Here is a 22,428-nt window from a genome sequence, read left to right as displayed (position 1 = left end):
AATCAAGGTGTTTTGATTATAGTTTCTGTATAGGTTTAATTTTATTTTTCATCTTAATGTGGTTGTGTGCATTCTTACCTCATATAAAAATACTCAGAAGTTTACACAGTTAATTAAATGTAATTGTATGCTCCTCCTTTTCCTATATTATCCAGCTGTGTGGTTTTGACATATTCAAAAAGCAAAAAGCTTTCAGCCTTCTCTTTGCACAGAAAATTTGCATGACCATATCTGTACCATGGGGAAAATAAATATAATACTTCAGTCGATTCATGTAATTTGTCGATATAATTAAAATAAATGGAATCACTCTGATTTTTTGGATGTGTGTTGGGACTGTGGCCAACACAAGACATGACAAGCACTGTAAATGATCTCTGTGGCCGGGAAGATGAAATTCAAGTTTTAGCAATTCTAGCCTGACCCAAAAGGCATTTTGCCCCCTTTGGGGAGATAGGAACTATGTTACTGTGCTTCATGATTTTTTTTTTTTTTTTTTTTAGGTGAGGACTGGTTAGGTAGCATCCATTATGCACAACAGGACAGTAAAAGTGATGCTATGCTGCTTGGTCAGTGTCAAATATTTTGTGCTCACCATAGTGAAGTGCTGTAGGAAGCAAACATCATCACAGTCTCACCTTTCTTTAGTGCTGGGATAACATCAGTGGTTTTGTCCACAGGCCACTGGTGTGTCAGCTATAACTGTACTTAAACGCTGCACTAAACTTCTGTCTCTTGTTGATACTCATCTTTTCCCACTATTTCTATTGGTAGCTGTGTTAGAAACTGTAGCAAAGTGGAATTTTAAAGAACAGCAAAATTTCACAGGCTTTGGTGGTGTTACAAGACCTCTTTATATTTTCTTAACAGACAAGATATTTTAAAAATGCAATAAACTTTGAGTGTATTTGATGTTGATTTCTGCTCCTGCTCAGGAGACACTTTAGTTTTGAACATTCACCATAACTTAGCAGATGTATCTGAACTCCTGAAAAGCAAAATATTCCTTGGAGAATAATTTTCTTTATGTCAGTTCAAAGGCAGCTTATTAAATTCCCTGCTGTTAACTATTACAGGCTTCAGGAAAGAAAAAAGTAAAACATTTTTTAAAGTTAAAAAATAGCTTTATTTAGACCTGTGAGTTTAGTGACAACTGTTGTTTGCTCTAATAATGGTGAAATGTAGGCTGCTGTATCACTTGTGATGGGCAATTTCATTGTTATACAGACACAAATCATGGCAGGATTCGCTCATTCCTGGGAAATGCTGACATACTGCAGCATGTCACTGTTCTCAGCTGTCTCTATTGGCTGTTTTTCTTGTGAATCTGAATTTGTATCAAAGGTGGGCACTGCAGTCAGCTACAGTGATCTTTTTCAACTAGATTGTTGCATGTCCATCAGGAAAACCTGCCTTTGGGTGTAGCTCCCATGTCAGTTTCTTACAGGGTAGAGGGTTGTTCTGATAAGCAGAACAACGAAATTTAAGGTTTTATTTGGCTTTTGTAATATTAGGATCTAATATTTGTGTGTTGCCGTGGTATGTTGCAGTTATTCTTTGCTCCTTTCCTCTGCTAATGTCAGAAAAAAACCCAAATATATCCGCAGTAAGCAGGGGGTTAAATTCCCACTCAACAGGCGTATTTTTGGTCTCTGTAAGGGAAATGTGAGTGGAGCTCAGCGCTTTGCAGCGGAGGGCAGCACTCCGAGGCAGAAGCAAGCGTCCGAGGGAAACGTGGCTGGCAGCAGACATCCACGACGGGAACCAAACACTGTACCAGCTCTTCCAGTTTCACAGGGACCTCGCGTTTTCCAGCTGTTTACCCTTGAGATGTAAAATGGCAATTTGGCATAGGCTAACAGCCCGGTGTGATGTGAGCATCTGCGTAAAAGGCTGCACATATGGAGCATGCCCAGTGGTATGAACAGCCTGTTACCCCACCCCCAGCCAATCTAGGAAGAGATGAAATGAACTTTGCACTTGCAAATGTCACTGAATACATTTTGCACAGGATTTTAAAAGGTTCTTTTACAAGCACTATTTTTAACAGCCAAATCCGCCCCCCAAAACAGAAAGGAAAAAGCCCTAGGTATTTTTCTGTGATCGATCTCAGTTTATGATCAGCTGAAGCATCTCTCACAATATTTCCGAAGCTGGTTTTATTTTATGTTTTCATCATTGAAGTTGAGATTTTTGGAGGTGGTGTGGATTTTCGGGAGTTTTTTTGAATTTTTTTTTTTTTCCATTTTTTCTCCTACTGGGATGAGAAAATTTGAGAATTTAATTCCAGTAGAATACTTGGAAACAGTGAGGCTGGAAGCTTGAAAGGCAGAGGGAAGAGAAGGAAGGCTCTCAGAGCAGAGCATGGATAGGAAAGGAGCTGTGATTCTGCAGTGCTCAGTGTGCACATGTTTTATGAGATCAGTGCCGGGCGCTGCAGCTGCGGACAGTAACTGAGCTGTCTGGCTAATGAAGGCCACCTGGATCAGGCTTCTGAAAAGAGCCAAAGGAGGACGTCTGAAGAATTCTGATATCTGTGTAAGCTCTGCATTTTCCTTATCACCTTATACTGTATATATTGCAAAGAGGGACAGAAAAAAGGCGGTGAGGAGAGGACAGTTGTTTTCATTCTGATTGAATTGCCAGAACTCTTATTTTGTATGCAGGGAGATGCAGAGGGAAAGCAGAGCTGTCATTATTTATAGAGCTATTCTGGCATTGTGGCTGCTTCCATTGTGGTGATACAGGGACATGTGTTGAGTCCAGACGGATTTTATTAGTTGGAAGTTGATTTGTGGTCATTTGCATGTCTTGCTGAGGGGCAGAGATGGATATGAGCCATTTGCTGTTCTGATGGGGAAAGTGTGTCAGGTAAAGAGACTGCCCTAAAATAAAAATGCATAGCAGAGATTAAATCTCTTAGCAGTGATATTGTGTAATGGTAATTATTGATACTAAATTTGCATTCTGATTATAGCAAGTCTGTTTGCTTGTTATTTCTGTCACTGTTTAGAGTTCTAATTTTTATGGAGCCATCCTTGAAGCTGCTGTGTGTCCTTCAGCCCTGCACTGCACCAGTGCTGTAAGTCTCCAGAGAAACTGGCTCTGCTTGCTGAAAAGCACACAAATAAGAGTGCAGAGACAGGGGAAGAAGTAAAGCACTGGAGAAGGCACCTGCACTTTTTGAAAGTTTCCAGAAGAAAATGTTTGCCTAAACATAATTTCTTCTAAATAAATTCCCCTTTTGGGCAGTTAGTCTCTTTTCAGGGATACAGAAGTAAGAGAAAAGGCAAGGTATATAACCACTTCTACTTTTTTTTTTTTTTTTTAACATCAAAGGAACTTGTGACATTATTTTCCCTTTCCTTTTGCAGGGTTCGGCGGACTCCTACACCAGCCGTCCATCTGATTCAGATGTATCTCTGGAAGAAGATAGGGAAGCACTGCGGAGAGAGGCAGAGCGACAGGCCCAGGCACAGCTGGAAAAAGCAAAGGTAAGGTATTGTTTCATGTTACAAACTCATAAAAATGCTGGGCTTCAAAGCAGGGGTTGAAACTAGATGATTTTTAAGATCCTTTCTAACCCAAACTATTCCATGATTTTTTGTCATCTCATCCATTAGTGATGAACTGTTTTTAATGTGTTAACATATAGATTAGATCTTTTATAAACCTTCCAGACAGCAGTTGAAAATATACACTCTATGAAAAATCACTTAGAATCAGTTTTCTGTAGCAGGCACTCTATTGACTTATGTATTTTGGAATATCCTTATTTAAATGTGTGCATTTCTTTTTTATTAAGTATAAGCATTTGTTGTAGTGTATAGGGTCAATGCTAGGAGTTCTTACTAAAGATGTTTCTGAAAGTTTGCTCATGGCACTTCATGCTTTTACAGTGTCAAAAATCAGCCCTCAACTGAACATCCTGTTCATCTCCCTTCAATGAAAGATCAGTCCCCACAAGTTATATGTAAATAGGGAGAATCTGTTACAAGTGTGGGTTTTCTCCTAAAGACTTCACTGACTTTACAGTTTGTGTGTTAAGTGACCCCATGAGTCATTTGTAGGTTTTCTTCAGATTTTTCCTCTCTCCTGGCAGATAGTGACAGTGTAGTAAGAAAACACTAAATGTGCTTTAGGTTTTTGCTGTGTGTTCACATACTTCCCATGAGATGTATTTAGGACCGTGAAGGTTTTCGCAGTGAAACTGATGGGCTTGTTTCTCTTTCATCTGTGCTACATCTTTAAATAATACTGCACCTGTAAAAATTGTGCTCATTTTATTTGTTAACATTTATTTATCACTTCATTCCAATTTTTCTTTTTTTGGTATGCTAGCTGCAAGATTTAAATGTATTAGCTGTTTCCCAAAGTCTGGTTCTTGTTCTAATATATTTAAATACACCATTGAGATCCCTCATTAGATCTGTCTGATCTACATTTTTCTCTCGCTTTCTCTGAGTGCCCTCCTCCATTTTGCCTAATTTTTAAAATTCTTTATCTCCTTTCCATCTCCTATTCCATTTAATTCTCTACTGTCAGCTTCACCTCTGCCCATTTATGTCACCTGTTTTACAAGAGCTCTTCAGAAATCTGTGAGCTACAGATCACTGCGCTCTGTAGCTGATCCTGTGGTGAGGACCAGCTCTGTAAATAATATAGCACTATAATATAATGTACAAGCAGACATCTTCATCAGGCCAGGAAGCCTGAATAGGGAAGCCAAAAAATGTTTTTTTGAAAATGTAATTGTTATCTGATATTTAATAAGAGCTCCTACAGCAGCTTTTTAATGAGCTGCTGGAATGTGCCAAGTATAGGAGATGCTGAACATCTCTTTGAAGTTGGATCTTGCTGTTCTGGGATCACTGTAGCAGAAACTCAACACTGAAGAAGCTCAAGAAGCAGCTCACTTCTTCCCGTCAGCCTTGTATCTCAGAGATTCCCGACTGTAGTCAGGAGTTGCAGTTTTATCAGGGGCGGGTTTTGCTAGTTTGAGGTTATTTGGCTCCTGGGAAAGATGATAAGGGCTGCCTTGACATGCAGGTGAAGTTTTGGATTTTATCAGTAAACGCACAATCTTAAAAGAAGAGTTGAAGTAATAGTATCTTGCAGACTAATCAGGGTAGCAGTGCAGTGCTTACTGCTGAACTGGTGCCTCCCTTAGCAATGAGTAAATCTATGCGAGTGTTGCTATGGGAATTTGGCTTACTGATGCTGGCTTGAATACATGGACAGCCCTTATGTAATATTCACGACCTCTAGCACAGCTGCCATTGTAGTTTGTAGAGAATCTGCTAGCAGACCTCGACTTCTAAAAGCTGTATTTCTATACATAAAACCAATGTTCCCACTCCAGCTGGCATGAGATATAGTCTCTAGGTCTGACACCGTCTGAAACTGTAAGACAACTTGTGAACAGTCAGAGTAGTAAAGGCACTGCCAAAACCAACCTGTTGTAACAATGGCTATTCCAGTCATAGAAAACACAAATTAGTTATTTGAATACTTTTTCCTTTAAAATAGATTAAGGCTGGAATTAGATTAACATTTTATTTCTTTAGTCAAATGCTAAAAGTCATTCCAGGATGTAATGTATGGCAATAATTTTATGTAGAGGCTGTAATATTTAGTGTAATATTTAGTCTAGTGCAATATTTGAATTAATACTATTAAATAAAATATTATGTAAAATTGGTGCTTTTGTTTGAAATAAGTGGTTAAAAATGTGTTTAAATTAAGGCCTATCTTGGTAGATGTAAAATATGAGAGGGTGTGGTTTTTTTGTCTTTATTGATGGTTCAGTCCTTCACCTCCCTGAAACACAGTAAAATTAATGAAGCAGTAGCTGCTGGTGGTGCCTCCTGGCTGATGTCAGCCCCCACATGTGTTTGCCACAGGCTTCAGGTTTGCTGCCTACTCCCCACAGCTGCCTTGCCTTTGCTCTGACTGACTTTCAGGCAGAGCCAAGTGACAAAGCTGCTTTAACTTTTGCCTTTTCTCATCGTAAGAGGAAGTGTTGATCCTAAATAAAATCATTACAAATGTATTTGTGACAGGAATTAGAAGAGGGTGACACATATGAATAATACAGTAGTGGAGGAAAGATGATAGTGAATTCAGGGTAGATAAAAAACTATTGAACCATGTCACGCAGTTAATGAAAAGAGTTAAGTGACATCTATTTTCCTTTATTACAGCTAGAGAAAACACCTTAAACTGAAGATAAAAATACAGTGATAGAGCACATGATGCCAAATTGCGAGGACAATTTTAAGATTTTTAGATTTGGATTTTTATAGCATCTAAGTGCTTGTGTGACATGAAGCTGGAATGTGTCTCTTATACCTATCCAAAGAGGGAAAATAAAAGCAAAAATCTCATAAGGAAATGCACATTCTGGCCACTTTTATATTTATTTAATACAAGCTTCTCTGGAAAATGCTTAAGCATATTTTGCTGACTCACTTTGGCATGTGACTTACTGTAAGGAAGGTGGGACCACAGGCGCATGTTCGGAGTCATCCAGGGACAGAAAATTAAGAGGCAGCTGATGAGGTTACCTGCAGGCCAGTGTCTATTCCTGACGGAAACAGATCTGAAGTGAAACTATTAACCTCAAAGCTGAGATGAAATGTTCTTAGCTAGAATAGTTTAGCAATATAAATGCAAAAAGCTGGGATTTATTGTTGTTTTTGGTTTGGCTGGGTTTATATAGGGAAAAAAAAAAATCAAGGCATTAGGATTTCCTCAGTGTGCTCCTCACAGACCATAGCATATCCTAAATCAAGGATAAAGAGAGAGGACCTGTGTTGTGTACAGGTAAGGTATGCTAATAGTATCCAAATCTAAGGGCTTCCAGTGGTATTTTGCTGAGTTTCCTATTTCCACAAAACCACAAATCTTCAGCATAGACAAGCCAAAAAATAATGATCTTAATTGTGTTTAGCACTATTAATTTAAAAACTGTCATTTCTATAGTCAAAAAAGCTTTTTAGTTGTTGAAGGATGATGATTCAAAATAAATTATAGCAAGTAAAGTGGTTTTGTTGTCCATTCCTTGCAAGTATTCAATTAAATATTCCTTAAAACATTGCACCAAGTGAGAGGGATGAGATCAAAGGAAAACTGAAGTACAAGTAATAATAAGAACTTTCAATCCAGTACTAGTTGAGCTTAAGTTTTTACATGAAAAAGGGGACTTCAGGAATTTTTGACCTTCTCCAGTTCTGGTCAAATCAATTCAAATATTCCATTGATTTGTTTTGCCATAAGTGTTTCATACATTTTGATTATAGTTTTTGACTGAGATATAATTAGTCAGATGTTTTATAAACCTTTCTTCTCTTTTGCAAAAGTAGCTTCTTTCTTTTCTCTTCTTTTCTCTTCAGATTTTTATATTTTGCCTTTTTCCCTCCCATGGCTTTAGAGCTCCTTATTCAGGAACTATTTCAACAGAGATCTTTTAGAAAATGATTTTCTTTTCAGGTATTTCCAGTACATTGGGTACTGAAAGTGCCAGTTAATAATTCAGGTTCTGTTTCGTACTTGGGACTATGAGACAGATCTTTGTTCTCTGTTAAGGATTGTTTTCAGCATCCTGTGGTCCTAAAACTTCTTAAATGACTGTCAAAATCAGATCATGACCTATGAGAAGTCAGTAATTGTACAACTAATATGAAATCTCAATTCCCCTCAACTCTGCTTTGTTTGCACTCCACCTAATGCTCCACTGCTAGCATCCTTGTAGGAGAGTTGGTAAAAATTTGAAATATATGCGCTTCTAGTTTTAAATGCATTTAAAATATTTTTTTATGTTAAGAGGGTGAACCACTGAAATTTTGATACTAGATGTCCCTTTTCTGGGTCTGAGGCAATGACATAAGCTGTCACATTTTGCTTTTTTTGATATGTGCTGTAGTAGTGATGATGGCTTGTGACTGTGAGTAATAATGCAATGTCTTAAATGTAATGCATTGCCTCCATGCATGGTTTGGGGACCACAGCTTTGAAATGTGTAGCAGGCTGGGGTAATGCCTGCATAGCTTTGTGAGGCTGAGGGCATGAAAAAGATTGTCAGATGTAATTATCCAGTGCAGTGTGCCAAGACTAGTTATTTGAGTATTTATTCACTCTCAGACAGGTTTCACAGCCTCAGAATGACCCCACGCTGCTAGCGGGCAGCTGCAAAGCTACTTGAGGTATGTCTACTGAAGCTGCAGTAGCATTTTTGACAGGCCAGAAGTACCCATCTCCTTGATGTGCATCCTTATATTATGTCAGCTTGTTCCCTCATGGACATTCTTTCTATTTTCTCTCAATTACCAGAATGTCATGGTGCTGAACAGCACACAAAGCTATAGCAACACAGGATGGTACTGTTAGCTGTTGTGTGTGGTGATATTTTTTTCACTGATTTCTTCTCATTTGCCCTTATGTTTTAGAATATTTTTATTGCATGTAACCATTTAGATCACTAATGTTGTGTCATAGTTGCTGGGATCACGTGAAAGCTGGCCCAGAGGTCTAGCTGGAAAAGGAATGAGTTGTTGATCCCAAAGTACAGTTGCAAATCTGGTTGTTGCTTAGCTGCAGGTGAGTTCTGCATTACTGGATCTGCTCAAATAAGGTTACAGATATTATTTTTCTTCATTAATTGCTGCTGTTTTTTCTTGAGAGTGTAACACTGGGATAAAAAGCAGCTTCTTTTTTACTCTCTATAGTTTTTTCTTGGATGTATTCACAATCTATTTTGTCTTCAACTGAAGTGTATGTACTTGTTCTACACTAGTGCCTGCTGTTGTGTTGGTTATTTCCCTGAACAGTTTATCCCTTTTTACCATTGGGCTGCATTGCTGGGCCTGGAATTCTTTCTTCCAATTGGGTCTCACATAACCTGGAATCAAATATCCCAGAGATAATACCATTTCTAATTAGAAGACATCTGTCATCTTCCATTCATACCATGATTAGAGTGATGAAATATGTTTACTTAGTAGCATTTCTTTTTCTGCTTCTTGGGTTTTAGTAGAAGAAAAGAGTGCAGGGATATAACAGCCTACATTTATATACCTAGCTGTAGATACTTTAGTATCTTGGCTTTCTTCACATAATAAGGAAAAGAGATAAATTGTCTCCAAAGAATGGACACAGTACTGAGAAAGCATTTTGAGGTTCCTGAGGACAACCACAGCTCTTCTTCCTGCTCTTTCACCAGCTGCTTTCTCATGAGCGGGCTCTCTTGGTGAGATGTCTTTATTCTGTTTGTTCTGTGTGGTTAAATTACCACATAAACGGCAGCAGTGCCAGTGGTACTTTGTGTAAAACTAAATAACTTCATTATTAAGAGAAGTGTGAAAGAAGTATCTAACTAAAGTAGGTGTCGTAAGCCAGGTGCTAACATCCTCGCCTGGATGTTTTTCTGCTCCTTGTCCCACAGGTCCCTGGCACACCCAGCCAGTGAACTGTAAGTTTCTGCTGCAGGCTGGTACTGCACAGGTCACAGCAGAGATTCCTGAACCCTCAAGTGCCTGAATCCCACCTGTGGTTGCTGAACCAAGCTGCAGATAAAGTGTGCTCAGTCCAGCCCTCCCTGTGGCTCAGGGGTGGTGACTGGGTCTGGGTGTTGAGCCAGATGTGCATGTGGGGGGTCAGCAGAAGCTGCTGAGTGTCACAGGAGCCATACAGGAGGATGAGAAGTGGCCTTGGGGTTGTTCTCAGTGACTGGTGGGGAGTGAGTGTGGCATGGGAAAGGAGGAATTAAGGTGTGTCTTTGCAGGCTGCTGGGGCTGGTACGATGGTGGGCAGTTTTGCTGATAACAGATTGAGATAGATGCTGCTGGTTGCTCTAAGCAAAGTGATTTCCACTTAAGACACACATGACCCAGTTCATTAACTTTCTTAAGGTTTACAGGGCCTGATTTACTTTTTCCAACATCCAAGACAGTAATGAAATTCAAGGCACTGTAATCCAGAACTTCATTTTTATCAGCAGGTGCTCCACCTATTAGATGCCATGGTTATTTTAATGGTTAACGTATGAAATTTCTACTTAAAAGGGAATAATGATTCAAATGTAGAGGGGAAGGTAGGATTTCAGGGCACAAGCCATTGTTAAAGGTAGCTACAAATGTGTGTGATGTTTGAATGTAAAAATCTGTGGTCTGCACCTCTGCCCCTGAGATCAGTTCAGTTGACTAGAGCATGGTGATAATAATGGGCCATTTACTTAAGATCCTTGTAGGTCCCTTCCGTCTCCAAACATCCTGTGAATCCGTAAACAGGAACATAAAGGAATTGTTAAAGGAAGACGTGTGGGCTTATACATACATATGTATGCATTATATATATCCATATACACATCCCTGTTTATATATGAATATACCTTTGGTTCTATGGCTGCATGTGTTATATCACTATCACTGGTGACTTGAACTGGCCATTTATATTCTACAGCTGTACAGCCTCCTGTTGTAAAATGGCTGGTTTGTATACAGGGAAAACTGTTGTACCAAAGTATTAACTTGTGCAAAAATGCAAAGGTTTTGTCAGAGAACAAAGTTATCCTGTGATCAGAGCTGGTAGTGGACTGTCATGGGGTTTTTGGAAGCAGGAACGAGTTGGAGTAAGGACTTCAGTGCAGGCAGCGAGTGTCTCACCTTGCACAGGTGCCCCAGTTCACAGTGACACACATGATGTGGCACAATGCCTTGGAGAAAAACTTGTTTGGACAACAAAGCCCTGTGCTTTCTGCTTCCTGTGCTGAGGGAACTATTTTCCAACCAGTTCAGGAGCTAATCTGGTTTCTGTTGAAGCAGACACCTGACTGTATTATTATGCAGGGAAGTACTTGTCATCTGCAGTGAAAACAAACCTCCAGACAGTTATTGAGTCCTTGGCAAAGATCTGAATCTCTTGTTTTCTCCATATCCCAAGCTCCCAAAAATTAGGAAGAAAGAAGAAAAAAACCCACAAGTATCTATAGTTTTGGCTGCAGAAAAAAAAAATGGAAGGAAGCTTCAAAATCTCTTTTTGTTCATCATAATTGCAACTTGTTTTATAAAATTACATGCAAGATGCCAAGGAGTTCTAACTATAGGTAGCATTAGAGTGCTTTGATACAAAATTAGACTGACATTAGATGCTAATTCTGAAGTGTTTCCTTTGGAAAATTTAATATTAGTTACATAAACTAGTCACTGGTTGTATAAAACTTTAAAAAAGTAAGTAGGAACTCAAAGTAAACCCGTAATACCTGGGAGAAGGATACTCTGTGTTCCCAGGTTAGGAACATTTTAAGTGCAAAACTCATCTTAAACTATGAAGATTCTGCATAATTCAGAGTATTAGAGAAATTAATTTAAAATGAAGATTCAGAGAGATCCTACTGATGCTTTTCTGCTTATGTTCTGGATATGTTCTGGATATTTTCTGGATGTGTTCTTTTTGTATATATTCTGTGTAAAGCCCACTCATATCCTAGAGCAAAAATTTTCCTCTAATATTCACCTGTGGACCCTGCAGAGAGCTTTGAACATTTCCTCTCTATATTAACCTCCAATCCTGCTTTGATGTTTTCCTCCAGAATTTCGTAACCACCTGTGTTGTATTCCCACCCTAAATATGATAAACACTCTATTTTATACTCCTAAAAGGATCAGTCCTGAGGTAAAATGTATATACTGAGATGCATTTTAGGCTGCCACAAAACATCAAAGATTAAACAGACATTTATTCTTTGTGAAAGTATAGATAACCATTTACCCTTCTCCTTTCATTTTGGTCATGGAAATGTTGCCATTGGGCTTTAGTCCTGTAACTTTCACAACTACCTAGTTTTAATTTTACTTACTTGAGTGAAACAATCAGCTCTAGCAACAAGTAAGCAAGCAAGCAATTCTGTTATTGAATCTGATATGAAATCTTATAGTGTAATTTTAAAATGGTATCCTCTAGCTTAAGATATTTATCACTGAAATATTACTTCTTGGATTTATTTTTTTAATGCCTTCTTCTCCCTGCTAAATAGGTAGAGGGTGATATTTAAATCCAATTTTATTGTTAGCAAGACCTGCAAACAGTACCTGTTTTAAAAAAAAAAAGATTCAGTGTCAAGCACTACAATGGTGCTGAAAATTCTGATTAATACTTTTGCAGAGATTCAGGGGTTTCTCCTTTTTTTTATTTTCCCCCATGTCATGGTTTGACACTGGCACAATGCCAGTGCCCCCATGAAAATGTGATCCCTACCTTGAATGCTGTGAAGTGGAATCTAGAATAGAGCAAAGCAGGCCCAAACTTAATAACAGGAAAAAAACTTTATTAAACTACCACTACAAAAGAAAAGAGAAAACTAAAGAAGGGAAAAAAAAAAAACACACAAAGATCCAAATGAAAACCTTGCAAAACATTCCTCCCCCCCCACCACCCAACTCCAATAAACCACAGTGAGACACAATCTGGACCCCAATCAGGTTTCCACCCTCCAAGCAACCGATACTCAGTCCATCGAGGGAACAGAGTCTCTCCTGTGCCACAGACCCCCCAAGAAACACAGCTCCACATCCTGTGTTTCCATGTCACACATGGCACCGCCCGGAGAAAAAAGTTTGCCATGGTGACCCTTCTCCTTTCCATGCACAGTGCTCTCACCACAATGCATGGATGGTCACTGCCTTTAGGATTTTTCCTTTCAAGGATGCCCTGCCAAGAGGGGAGAAAACAACAGTTCAGTTTTTCATTTTTTGGGACCAGAGTCCCCCCCATTTTCCCCTGGGGCCGAGGGCTCAAGAACAGAGATCTTCTTCTCTTCTCTTTCCTTTCCAGGGCAAGGGCGCCACCACAAACCCCCTAACCTTTTCTCTGTTCACTCCACTTTTGTCTTTTTCTCAGCTGAAGCAGGTCTCTTGACTCACTGGCATCCTCCCAAAACACAGTCCCCCTTGAAGGAGAAGATTTGGTTCAGGTTGTGGCTAACACGGAAAAGTCCAGCCAAAAGCCACTCCTTGTCCCCCTCCCATCCAGAATTCCTCCTTCCAACATCCCATCCCAGGGTCCAAGGTGTCCCTCCCTCTCTCTCAAACCGAGGAGGGGAAAGGAAAATTCACAAAGCCTTCATTTCTCAAGGAAGGGTTAAAAGTCCGAACTCCCAGGATGGCTCGATGCCCGGACATCCAGCAACTCCCACACAACTGGGCACCTTGCAGCAGCTCCCCCCGCTCCTCCTTCCTTGCGGCTTTCTCTCTCCCTCTCGGGAGAGGAACTCTGGGGGGGGAAATGGAGACATCCCAGATTTCTTCCACCCTTCCATCTGCAGGGGCCAGCCCGGTTCCAGTCCTTTCACCACCCTTGGGGCTTTCGGCCTACCTTTCTCAGGCCATGGGGCTTCCCCTCCCCCACCCAGCTCGTGGCTGGGCAGGGGAAGGTCTGCACTGCACGCTGACCGGAACCAAAGAGAGCGAGTTCCCCTGGGAATTCTGCTTTCAACCCCTCTGTGTTCTCAGAGGCATGTCCACCTTCAGTTGGTCAATATCCAAATTGACTTCTTCCTTCCGGAAAAAATTATCTTTCCGTGTCAAACCATGGCACCCCACTTTCTCCAGCTTTACTTTTCTTAATATTCTCCCTGGTCAGATTTAGGTGATTTTAGCATACTGTAATTCTTATATTAATTTTTAGTTCATTCAAGTGGTTGCCTGTCATAACTGACATTAAAATAAGAACTTCTCATTTAATTATTCTTAGAAGTGAGACTTCCTCTTATTTGTTGGTGTGTAAATATGTGAGTTAAATTCATGTTAGCGAGATTACTCTTTAATCTCATTTTAGAAATCTTATAAGATACATATTTTCAAGGTGATTTGTTGTTTACATCTAAAATACAGAATCCAGTTTGAACAATATGATTTATTTTCAGTATTTTGAACAAATCTGCATTTGACAGGTATGGAAATAAGGGATGCACCCCATGGTTTGAGTTTTGTTGTGCAAATATTCTTGTGTTATTGAACTACAAGTCATCCTTTTTCAGTGAGTGAAGGAAAAGCCAAGGGCAAAAAACAACTTGAAAGGGAAGATGAAGGATCAAACTGTAGCTGTTTTGATTATTGTGACTGGTGATGTCAGGTTGTTGAAGTGAGAGAAGAGAGGTGCCTGTTGTGTTTTGTCTCTATCCATTTGGCCAATTACTTAAAAATGAATTTTAAAAAGTTTTTGGATTCTAATATTTCAGCTGGGATAAAACATGTGAACACAAAGCATCTGGGGTTACTCAGCATCCCTATCACCTCTGTCTACCATAAGAGAAACACTTCCTCACTGAAGTGAAAATGAGAAGTGCTAGGAACCTGCCATCTTGTAAATCAGCTGTGCATAGTGCTTTTAATAATCAGTGGTAATAAATGGCAGGAATTGGAAAGAAAAATCTATTTCTGGCTTTCAGAAGCAGTCAGATTACAGATGAATGTATCCTTCCCAGAAGAGCTATAAGGGAGCTACATTTGTCCCAGCTCCCTTATTATTTCAACCCTTTTATTCCCTTTTGCAATGAGACACGTGATTCACTCACAAAACTCGTATTTCCTTGCATTCTGCCCTGATGTTTCCTGGTAGTTTAATCCAATTGAGGTATAACACAGGCCCACCATGGAAATGCTCAACTCTGCTGCCTTTATAGTAGCTTTGGCATGTGCAGTGGACCTGGTCTGCTGGGGTTGGGCGTGGGCCTGCCTCATCCAGCTGCCCTCCGAGGGCTTGAGCTGCCTTCTGCAGGCACAGGGATGTGACATTTCCTGACAGGAACATGAGGAAAGAGGAGTGTTTTCTGTGCCTGTCCCCACCCAGCTGGAAGTGACCTGGGGGACCCCAATAGCTCCAGCAGCCTGTGCCAAAGGAGATGGGCGCTTTCCTTTGGTGAGGTGAGGGAAGACACAGCAGTGCAGGTGTATATGGCTGCATGCATGTGAACTCTAATGAAATCCTGACTTTCTCCTCAGAAAGGAAGAGGCTCCTTACTCCTAGATTTAAACTCAGCATAAAAGGCCTGTTTGCCTTCCAGAGCAAGAGCTTGTCTTGGCATTATGCTCAATGCTGGGTAAAATCTCCAAAGGAAGCTCTCAGTCCAGGAGCTTCTTTTGGAAGCCCATGATTACAGTAGAGGCCTGAGGAAAAGGGGAGGTTAGGAAAGGATAAAGGGGCAAAAGTGGAAAGGAATAAGGAATTTTGGAAAGGAATAGACACTGTGTGGATTGACTCTTACAGCTTTGTTCTGTGATTCAGCTTGAAGAAAATCCAGTGGGAAGGAAAAACAGGGAGCTGTTCTTGATTTGGCATTCTTGAGCAGGTTTGAAAGATTCAACTTCTACCTTGTATTTCTCAGACTTGACAGTATTTCTCGCACCCTTTGACTGTGCTGTGTCTCTCTGGCAGCGCAGTTTCATGGCAGTAGCTTTGGCTCGAAGCATTGTTTTGAGAAGTTTCCATCTGCAGCTGCTCAGCTCATTTGTTTCAGGATGGTTGTTCTGAAGCCAGCTCAGTTGAGCCCAGTGTGCATGGTGGATCCTTGTAGGCAGCAGTGTGCTGTGGTGTGAGGAGTGCTCCAAAGCACAAGCTGGAAAAGTGAGTGTACCCTTTTCAGCTGAGAAATCCACCTTCTCCTGTGTGAGTTTGGATCTTGCTCTTAACCTCCTGCTGATCGTAGTTTCTGATACAGCAGCACTGCCCTTGGGTGTCTGTTTACCAGCTGGCAGTGAATTGATTACTCTTAAGGATTTTCCTGCAGAAATTGTATGATGTGAACAGGGACATGGCTTCACACTTGCTGCTTAATTCCAGGAAAATGAGCAAGACATAAAAGATCATAAAACAATGTATCTGCTTTACCTGCTTCATTCTGTCATGAATGGACAAGGTCTTATTTTGGTCTCAAAAATTACATTTTCAGTATTTCTTCCTAAATGTCCTTGCAAACCCAGTAGAAATTTTGTCTAATGCAGTTGGGTGGATAGTTGTGTTCCAACAGTCAGAAGTAAAACTACGTTTTCTCCTTAAACTTCAGTGTATGTTGCAGCAATTTCACTGTTCATGAGTGATAGGCTATCTGCTGTTACTGCAGGACTAGGACAGGAATGAAGACAACCATAATTCAACAGCTGGGACATATAATGTAGATACTATCCTAAATGCATCTTTCATGTCATCATACAGACAGCTGTAATAGTTTTTTCTGAATTTTGGTCACACTGGGTTCTTGAAGCTATGTTCATTATTTCTAGACACCATGAATGCCTGCTCTTTTACATGACTTCCTACAGAGTCTCCCTGGGTGTTTTAATGCTGATTTGAAGTTCTCACCACAGTGATTTGTTGGCATGAAAGACCCCCCACACTACACGTAACAAACCATACCCATTCCTTTATGAGAGCCTGGAATTGTGGAGATGAAAGGCCACTAAATATGCTATAACTGTATCTGGTTCTCGGACATTTATACTAAACTAAAATTCATCATATGTGTATCAGTGCTTTAAATTTTATTGTCAACACAGAAAAACCTTTTCTTTTGAAAACCTATTAAAACAATTGATGCATAACTGATACTGTCAGGTTTCTTATGTATCTGTACAAGCCAAATTAACTTCAAGTCCCAAATTCATTTATTTGAAGTGATATATAAAGCATGTGCTTGTTATGTGAGATAGTTCATTTAGGTGCTTATACAGAGTATTCAAAGTCAATACTGCTATAATGTCTGTTAAGATTCTCTTTATGCTTATAGCACCAAGCTCTAGACAAAATAAAAGAATACTATGTTAGTTCTTTAAAAAACAAAATAAAACAAAAAACAGAAAAAGAAGTGGTGCTTTTCATCAATAAGCTCATTTATTTTCAGGAATTTCTGTAAACCACAGGTAACACAGGAACCTCTCTGTCAAAACCCACAAACTATTTTCTTCTATTAAAACTATTTATTTTGTGTTGAATAGTTTAAGGAGAAGTAAAGATAACAAGTGAAAAAGTCCACGTAAGCATTTATGTCTCATTAATAGAGCTGGAAAAAAATTCATGTGCTGATCCCTCTTCCAATTCAGGCCAAAGAAATACCTAAGAATTTAAGTGATATATGGAAGACCCAGCTTGGATACCATTCTTCTTGATTTATATCAAGGGATTAAGTTAGTTTCTTTTGCTCCAAACTGAAAGTTTAGATGGTGATAAAAGTGGAAGAAGGTCTTATCAAATCAGTTAAATCTGGTAATACTCTTTTTTCAGTGAAAGAACTTTGACTGGAAATAGAAGATAATATATTTTGTGACTGATCAGAATGTACTGCTTGAATTTAAGTTTTAAATTAAGCAGCTAATCAGAGTTTAGGAGCACACATCAATATTGTTCTAGGAATAGACATTTAATTGATCCATCTGGTCAAATGTATTGATTTTCAGAGCCAAAATATGTTTTTGTAGAGTTTTTTCAAATTTTTGTAGAATTCTAAATGCTTAAAAAAGTATTTTTTACTTCTCATTATTGTAGATTCTTGCTTGAATAAAAACTCCTTACGTTATTTTCTAATAGCTTTTTCAGTACACTCAATATTTTTTGTGACTTTGATTTTTTTACATTTATATATAAAGTTTGAGATTTTTAGTGAAGTATGAGGTCTTTGATACAGTAAAAGGAAGATAAATTGTTGAAGACTCAGCAAATTAAGTGTATTATTTCTTCTAGCAAATGTCGAGTAGCTGTTCTGTGTTCCTTTAGCTACTCTGAGGACAGAAAGAGCTTTAGCAAATGTTGGGCCCTGTGTGAAATCAGTATCTAAAATGCATGTGAGAGAAACCTTCTGCAGAGGTGGGGGACGCACATGTTCTTGCATAACACTGTCGAATTTAGCAGTCAGTTGAATAACACCCAAAGAAATTTCATGCGTGGAGAGTAAGGCTCCTCTAATTAGCTGTAAAAGTCCAAATGATGGGTGCTAAAACTGTATTATAGCAGTAAAAATCTCTGCTTTAAAGCTTCTGTCACTATCATATGTAAGGAACTGCTGAGTGTGGTGGCCAGTGATGTTACAGAAGCATCATCATAAACCACTGCTTGTGGTTCACTGCCCATTGTCTGAAGCACTCTGTATTTGCTGAAAGTTATTTCATTTTGGAAGAGAGAATAAAATCCCTCAATTCTCCTTTAAACATTCTGCAGATGTTTCTGTTCCTTTTGTTCACTTCTGAATCCCAACACACGCTTCCTCAGTGTGTCCTCTGGAATGGCCAACAGAAGCTTTAACACCCAATTCTCTTCCACTCTGCTTTTAGAGGTAGAAAACATTTAAATTTAAATTTGACCAGTAGCTCAAATATTTCACATCCTTACCAAAAGCCAGCTCAGACTGGCATGGAAAGTGAATGGTGTGAGACCCATAATGACACTGTCTTGCTCCCAGTATCTGCTTTGAGACCTGGTTTCAACCCCATTAAAGGGTGAATTTCTTGGATCAACTTCATTACAAAAAAAAAAAAAAAAATCCAATAGATCTATTTAGTAACACATACATCACATTTAAATTATTAATTCCTCTCAGGGTCAAATTAGGTAGATTGATTTTAATGTCATTCTAGAACTTAAAAGAAGAAAAATAGTGTTATAATATTAAATAGTCCCTACATCTCTCCTATTTCCTCTTAAGCTGAGAGTAGGTAGGCTGCATATGCAGAAATCCAGTTTTGAGTAACATTTTGTTTACTGTTGAATCTTTAAATTGAAATATGAATTCTGTTTTCAAGTCTCGGCTTAGTCATTATATTTAGCCTAGTTAAAGTAGAAGTTAGCAGATAGGCTTTTAAATTTTTTTTGAAATTACTCTGATCAGTTTAGAATGTCTATCAAGGGCACTTATTACATGTATAATGTATGTATGCAAATAGGAGATACAGGTAAAGAAATGAGCCTGCACTGACTGTGAAAGAAGTCTGTTTGTTTGTAAGTAGGCTGCAGTGAATTTCTGCATGCTGAATAGTAGAAGAAATTCTTTTAACTTTGCCAAAATGTAGTCCATGAAGCTAAGTGCTTTTATCCCATAGTTACTTGAAGAAAGATATGAGTCATCAACTAAATAAAGTTTACATTTTAAAAAGGAACTTATTCCAATATTCCAAATATACTGTATTTAAATATGTTTCTAAGCAGAAATGATTTACTATTATTGTTGCTTCCTGTTGGACTATACTAATTGGTTAATGATATAAAAATTAACAATTTATTTATTATAGGTGAATGCTGTGATCCAGCTCTCTTGCTGGAATAGCTATTATGTGACTACATAGTGAGAATGATGGCTGAAAGGAATTGAAAATATGCATAAAGCCATGTCTGAAGGTCATTCTGAATTAGGGCTCTATTTCATTATTAAAATACCCTTGAGAGTATATGGTTAAAGACTTCTGCTTCACCTCATAAATAATGAGTATGACATTTGATCCAGGGCCGTTCATCCCATCTCTGTATTTCTCCAAAAGGTACTTTATAGAGTGGATATCTACTTTATATTTAGATGTAAGTTGACTAGTCCTAATTTCCTGAAATGCAAGGTTTGTCTAGATTTCATTAGAACAGAAGATTTCATCCAAATTAACACCTTGTAGGACAACTACAACTACTCTGTTTGGTGCTGGTTTTACCCTCATTTTCTTAATCTCTCTATATATATTACCTGGCACCTTACTCTCTTCAGATTTCTAATTCTTTCCTTTCCCCTTTTGCTGAGTTTCTCCTTGTTAGTCATGATGATGATGTGCCCAGTCCCTGGGCAGCTTGCTCCTTTCCTTCCTGCTTGGCTGGAGCATCTCTACAGGCAGACAGTGGTGCAGGGCATGAGGAGAGGCTGGGAGCTGCTGCCTGTCATGTGGGAAGATGAGGCATCAGCATCACAGTAAGTGTCATTCTTGGAAATCTTGAAAGCTCCCTCTTGTTTAAAGAGGAGAGAGGAAATTATAAGGGGAAGGCTAAAACCTGCTTTGCAGAAATTCCCTCATCACCAGTAGCTGGCTCCTTAGCTGTGGAAATAAAACCAACTGTGTAGACAGCACACATCATCTATCCTTCATTGTCTGATCTAGTTGCTGGTCGTTCTCAACTGTCTTCATTCATGTCTTTGCCAAGCAATTAGCAAGTTGGGTAAAATTCTCAATGCCAGAATGAAACTGCCTTGAGAGAGAGCAGGAAATTTCTTCTTTTTATCAGCAGCGAGAAAAAGAATTGTTGAATGTGTGAATTCTTTGCAAATGCACACTTGTATGATTTCCTTATAGTTCTTTGGTGATTTGGTTTTTTTTGTATTCTCATCAGGAATACAGCATTTAATCTCTTCCATTTCCTTTTTAGTATATTGGTGTTTTGTTTTGGGTTTTTTTTGGCAGTAAGTTAGCTCTTTTACTAATCTTAAAATGTGTCAGACATTTTTCCTCTCCTAGAAAGCAAGGACTAGTCCACAGAGTGAGAGTAGTATTGCTATTGCTGCTTAGTTCCATGTTTCTTTGTTTGTTGCCTTCCTTAGTGTTGAAATTTTTCTTCCTGTTCAGCTTGTGTGTTGTGATTACGAAGACTGTGAGGTATGTGCAATATTGATAAATGGAGTAGTCTAGTCCATTAAATGTCTATCAAATAGAATAGGACATTAGAATTATAGGCAGTTAAAAGGATATACACGCAAATTTCTGATATTTTCCTTTTTTACTTCTGCACCACTGGGTCCTGTGGTCAGTGGCAGCAGCAGCTGTTGTGACTAGAGTGGGACTTCAGGGAGTCATCCCAGCATCCTAACTGGTGGTTTCTTCCTCTTCCATGTAAGATCCATCATGAATTGTTGTTATCTGTTTGTCAGCACACTTTGGGGCTTGTACAAGGCTTTAATTCTCCGTTACAACTGTTGCTCCTGAGTATGGTGTGCCTTATGTGTGCTAATAAGGGTTCTTTTTTATCTTCTCTTTTTTTCCCCTAACACTGTTCTTATGCAGTGCCTGAATTGAACTTGTTTAATGGTGACTCTTAGGACACTGTGTGGGTTGCTTTTAGCCCTTGGGCCCTTTATTGTAGGGACACAGAGAATCCATTCCACATATTATTGGTTATTCCTGATTAGGTGCAGGAATCTATCCAGTAGGTGTTACACAACACAGAGCTAAGCAAAAGGAAAAGCAAAGTGTGCCAGTTACTGGGACTTAGATAATTTCTGGTAGGAGCACAAGAACCTCAGATCTGTGGTGTTAACAATGGGCTTGTGGCCTGTCACAAGAGACAGCAGCTCTTTATTTCCTTCTGTCCAAGGCCTGCAGAATGTTGATGTTTATATGCTCCTTCATTTGTAGCTGGCATTTCTTGAATCTTTTACTGTGAGCCTTTGAAAGAAGATTTGTAGAGTTACCAGAGAGGCATCATGACAGCAGCGAGGGCTATTGGGGTTGGGCAGGGTTTTACTCAGTTAATACTCACACAGTTAACAGGAGAACAGAGAGTGGATGTGGTGAGAGTCCTTTGAGAGAGAGGGAGGAGAAAACCCCAAAGAAATTTAAAAACTGAAAATTGGCAAGATCGGAGAAGTACAGCTTGTGATGAAGTGACAATGAAGAAATTGAAATAAATGGGGGGAAAAGATCAGGGAAGTAAATGCCATTTCCTCAGCTGCAGACTTCAAGAAGTCACAAGATTAACATCAAAAATAATATTTTTTAAGTGTTCACCCAAGTTTCTGAGCCTTTAGGCAACATTTGGAAAATATTTTCAAGATTTCTTTTACATTTCTAAGGACTAGAATATAAGCCTTTTTTTTAATGACAATTTGTTTTGTAACTAAATTATAAAATTTTAAAACTATGGACTTGAAGAGTAAGAACCAAATAATCCAAGACTTAAAACTTATGCATATTGGCTACACTATTGCTTGCTTTCATAAAGTCATTAACTGATGGGGAGGGGAGAAAAGTGAATGGGCCTTGTTGTTTCACCTTTGAAAGCTGTCTCCTAGTGCATGTGACCATCTGTGCAACTCTGCTTCTACATTTCAAATTTTCTTTTCTGAATAACTTCAGCAAGTAACTTAGATACTCCAGCATATTACTGCCTTCATGATTTCAAGCTTTCTGGGAATTAATGGAAACAGTGACAACAGGTGAAATGTGATTAGTGACATTTAGAAAGTTGATAGTATATATTCCAATTTTTTTTTTGTGGCAAAGACTATACAGAGCCTCATCTTTATTTTTTTCCTTTCTGCAGTGAGTTTGTATCTCTGAAAACATTCTGGAATACATCTTTCAATAATGTAAATACCTGGAAAGGAGACTTAACATTTATCAAGAAGAAAATGAAAATGAATTTTGAGTTTGCTCTCCAGTTGTGAGCATCTCTAGCACTGTCTGTCCAGAAATTTCTGCA

The 22,428-nt window shown here is 38.9% G+C and overlaps 1 protein-coding gene across 12 annotated transcripts in view; it reads left to right on the top strand.

Moving 5' to 3' along the window:
• CACNB2 (calcium voltage-gated channel auxiliary subunit beta 2) overlaps positions 1 to 22,428 on the top strand; it is a 245,389-nt gene that overhangs the window by 157,450 nt on the left and 65,511 nt on the right. For 6 of the 12 annotated variants that reach the window (XM_021540993.4, XM_021540992.4, XM_021540997.4 and 3 more), the window contains one exon: positions 3,375 to 3,494. The exons of 1 other annotated variant lie outside the window; for it this stretch is intronic. In XM_021540993.4, coding sequence (XP_021396668.1) covers positions 3,375 to 3,494 — 120 coding nt within the window. Of the gene's footprint in view, positions 1 to 1,593; positions 2,539 to 2,628; positions 2,872 to 2,933; positions 3,295 to 3,374; positions 3,495 to 22,428 lie in introns of those variants that run through there. 5 more of the 12 variants (XM_085573069.1, XM_021540999.4, XM_021541000.4 and 2 more) reach the window with 5 other exon arrangements.

This window comes from Lonchura striata, chromosome 2 (genome assembly GCF_050655825.1).
Source record: "Lonchura striata isolate lonStrDom1 chromosome 2, ASM5065582v1, whole genome shotgun sequence".
Lineage (NCBI taxonomy): Eukaryota > Metazoa > Chordata > Aves > Passeriformes > Estrildidae > Lonchura > Lonchura striata.
This window is presented reverse-complemented; position numbering and strand designations above follow the sequence as displayed.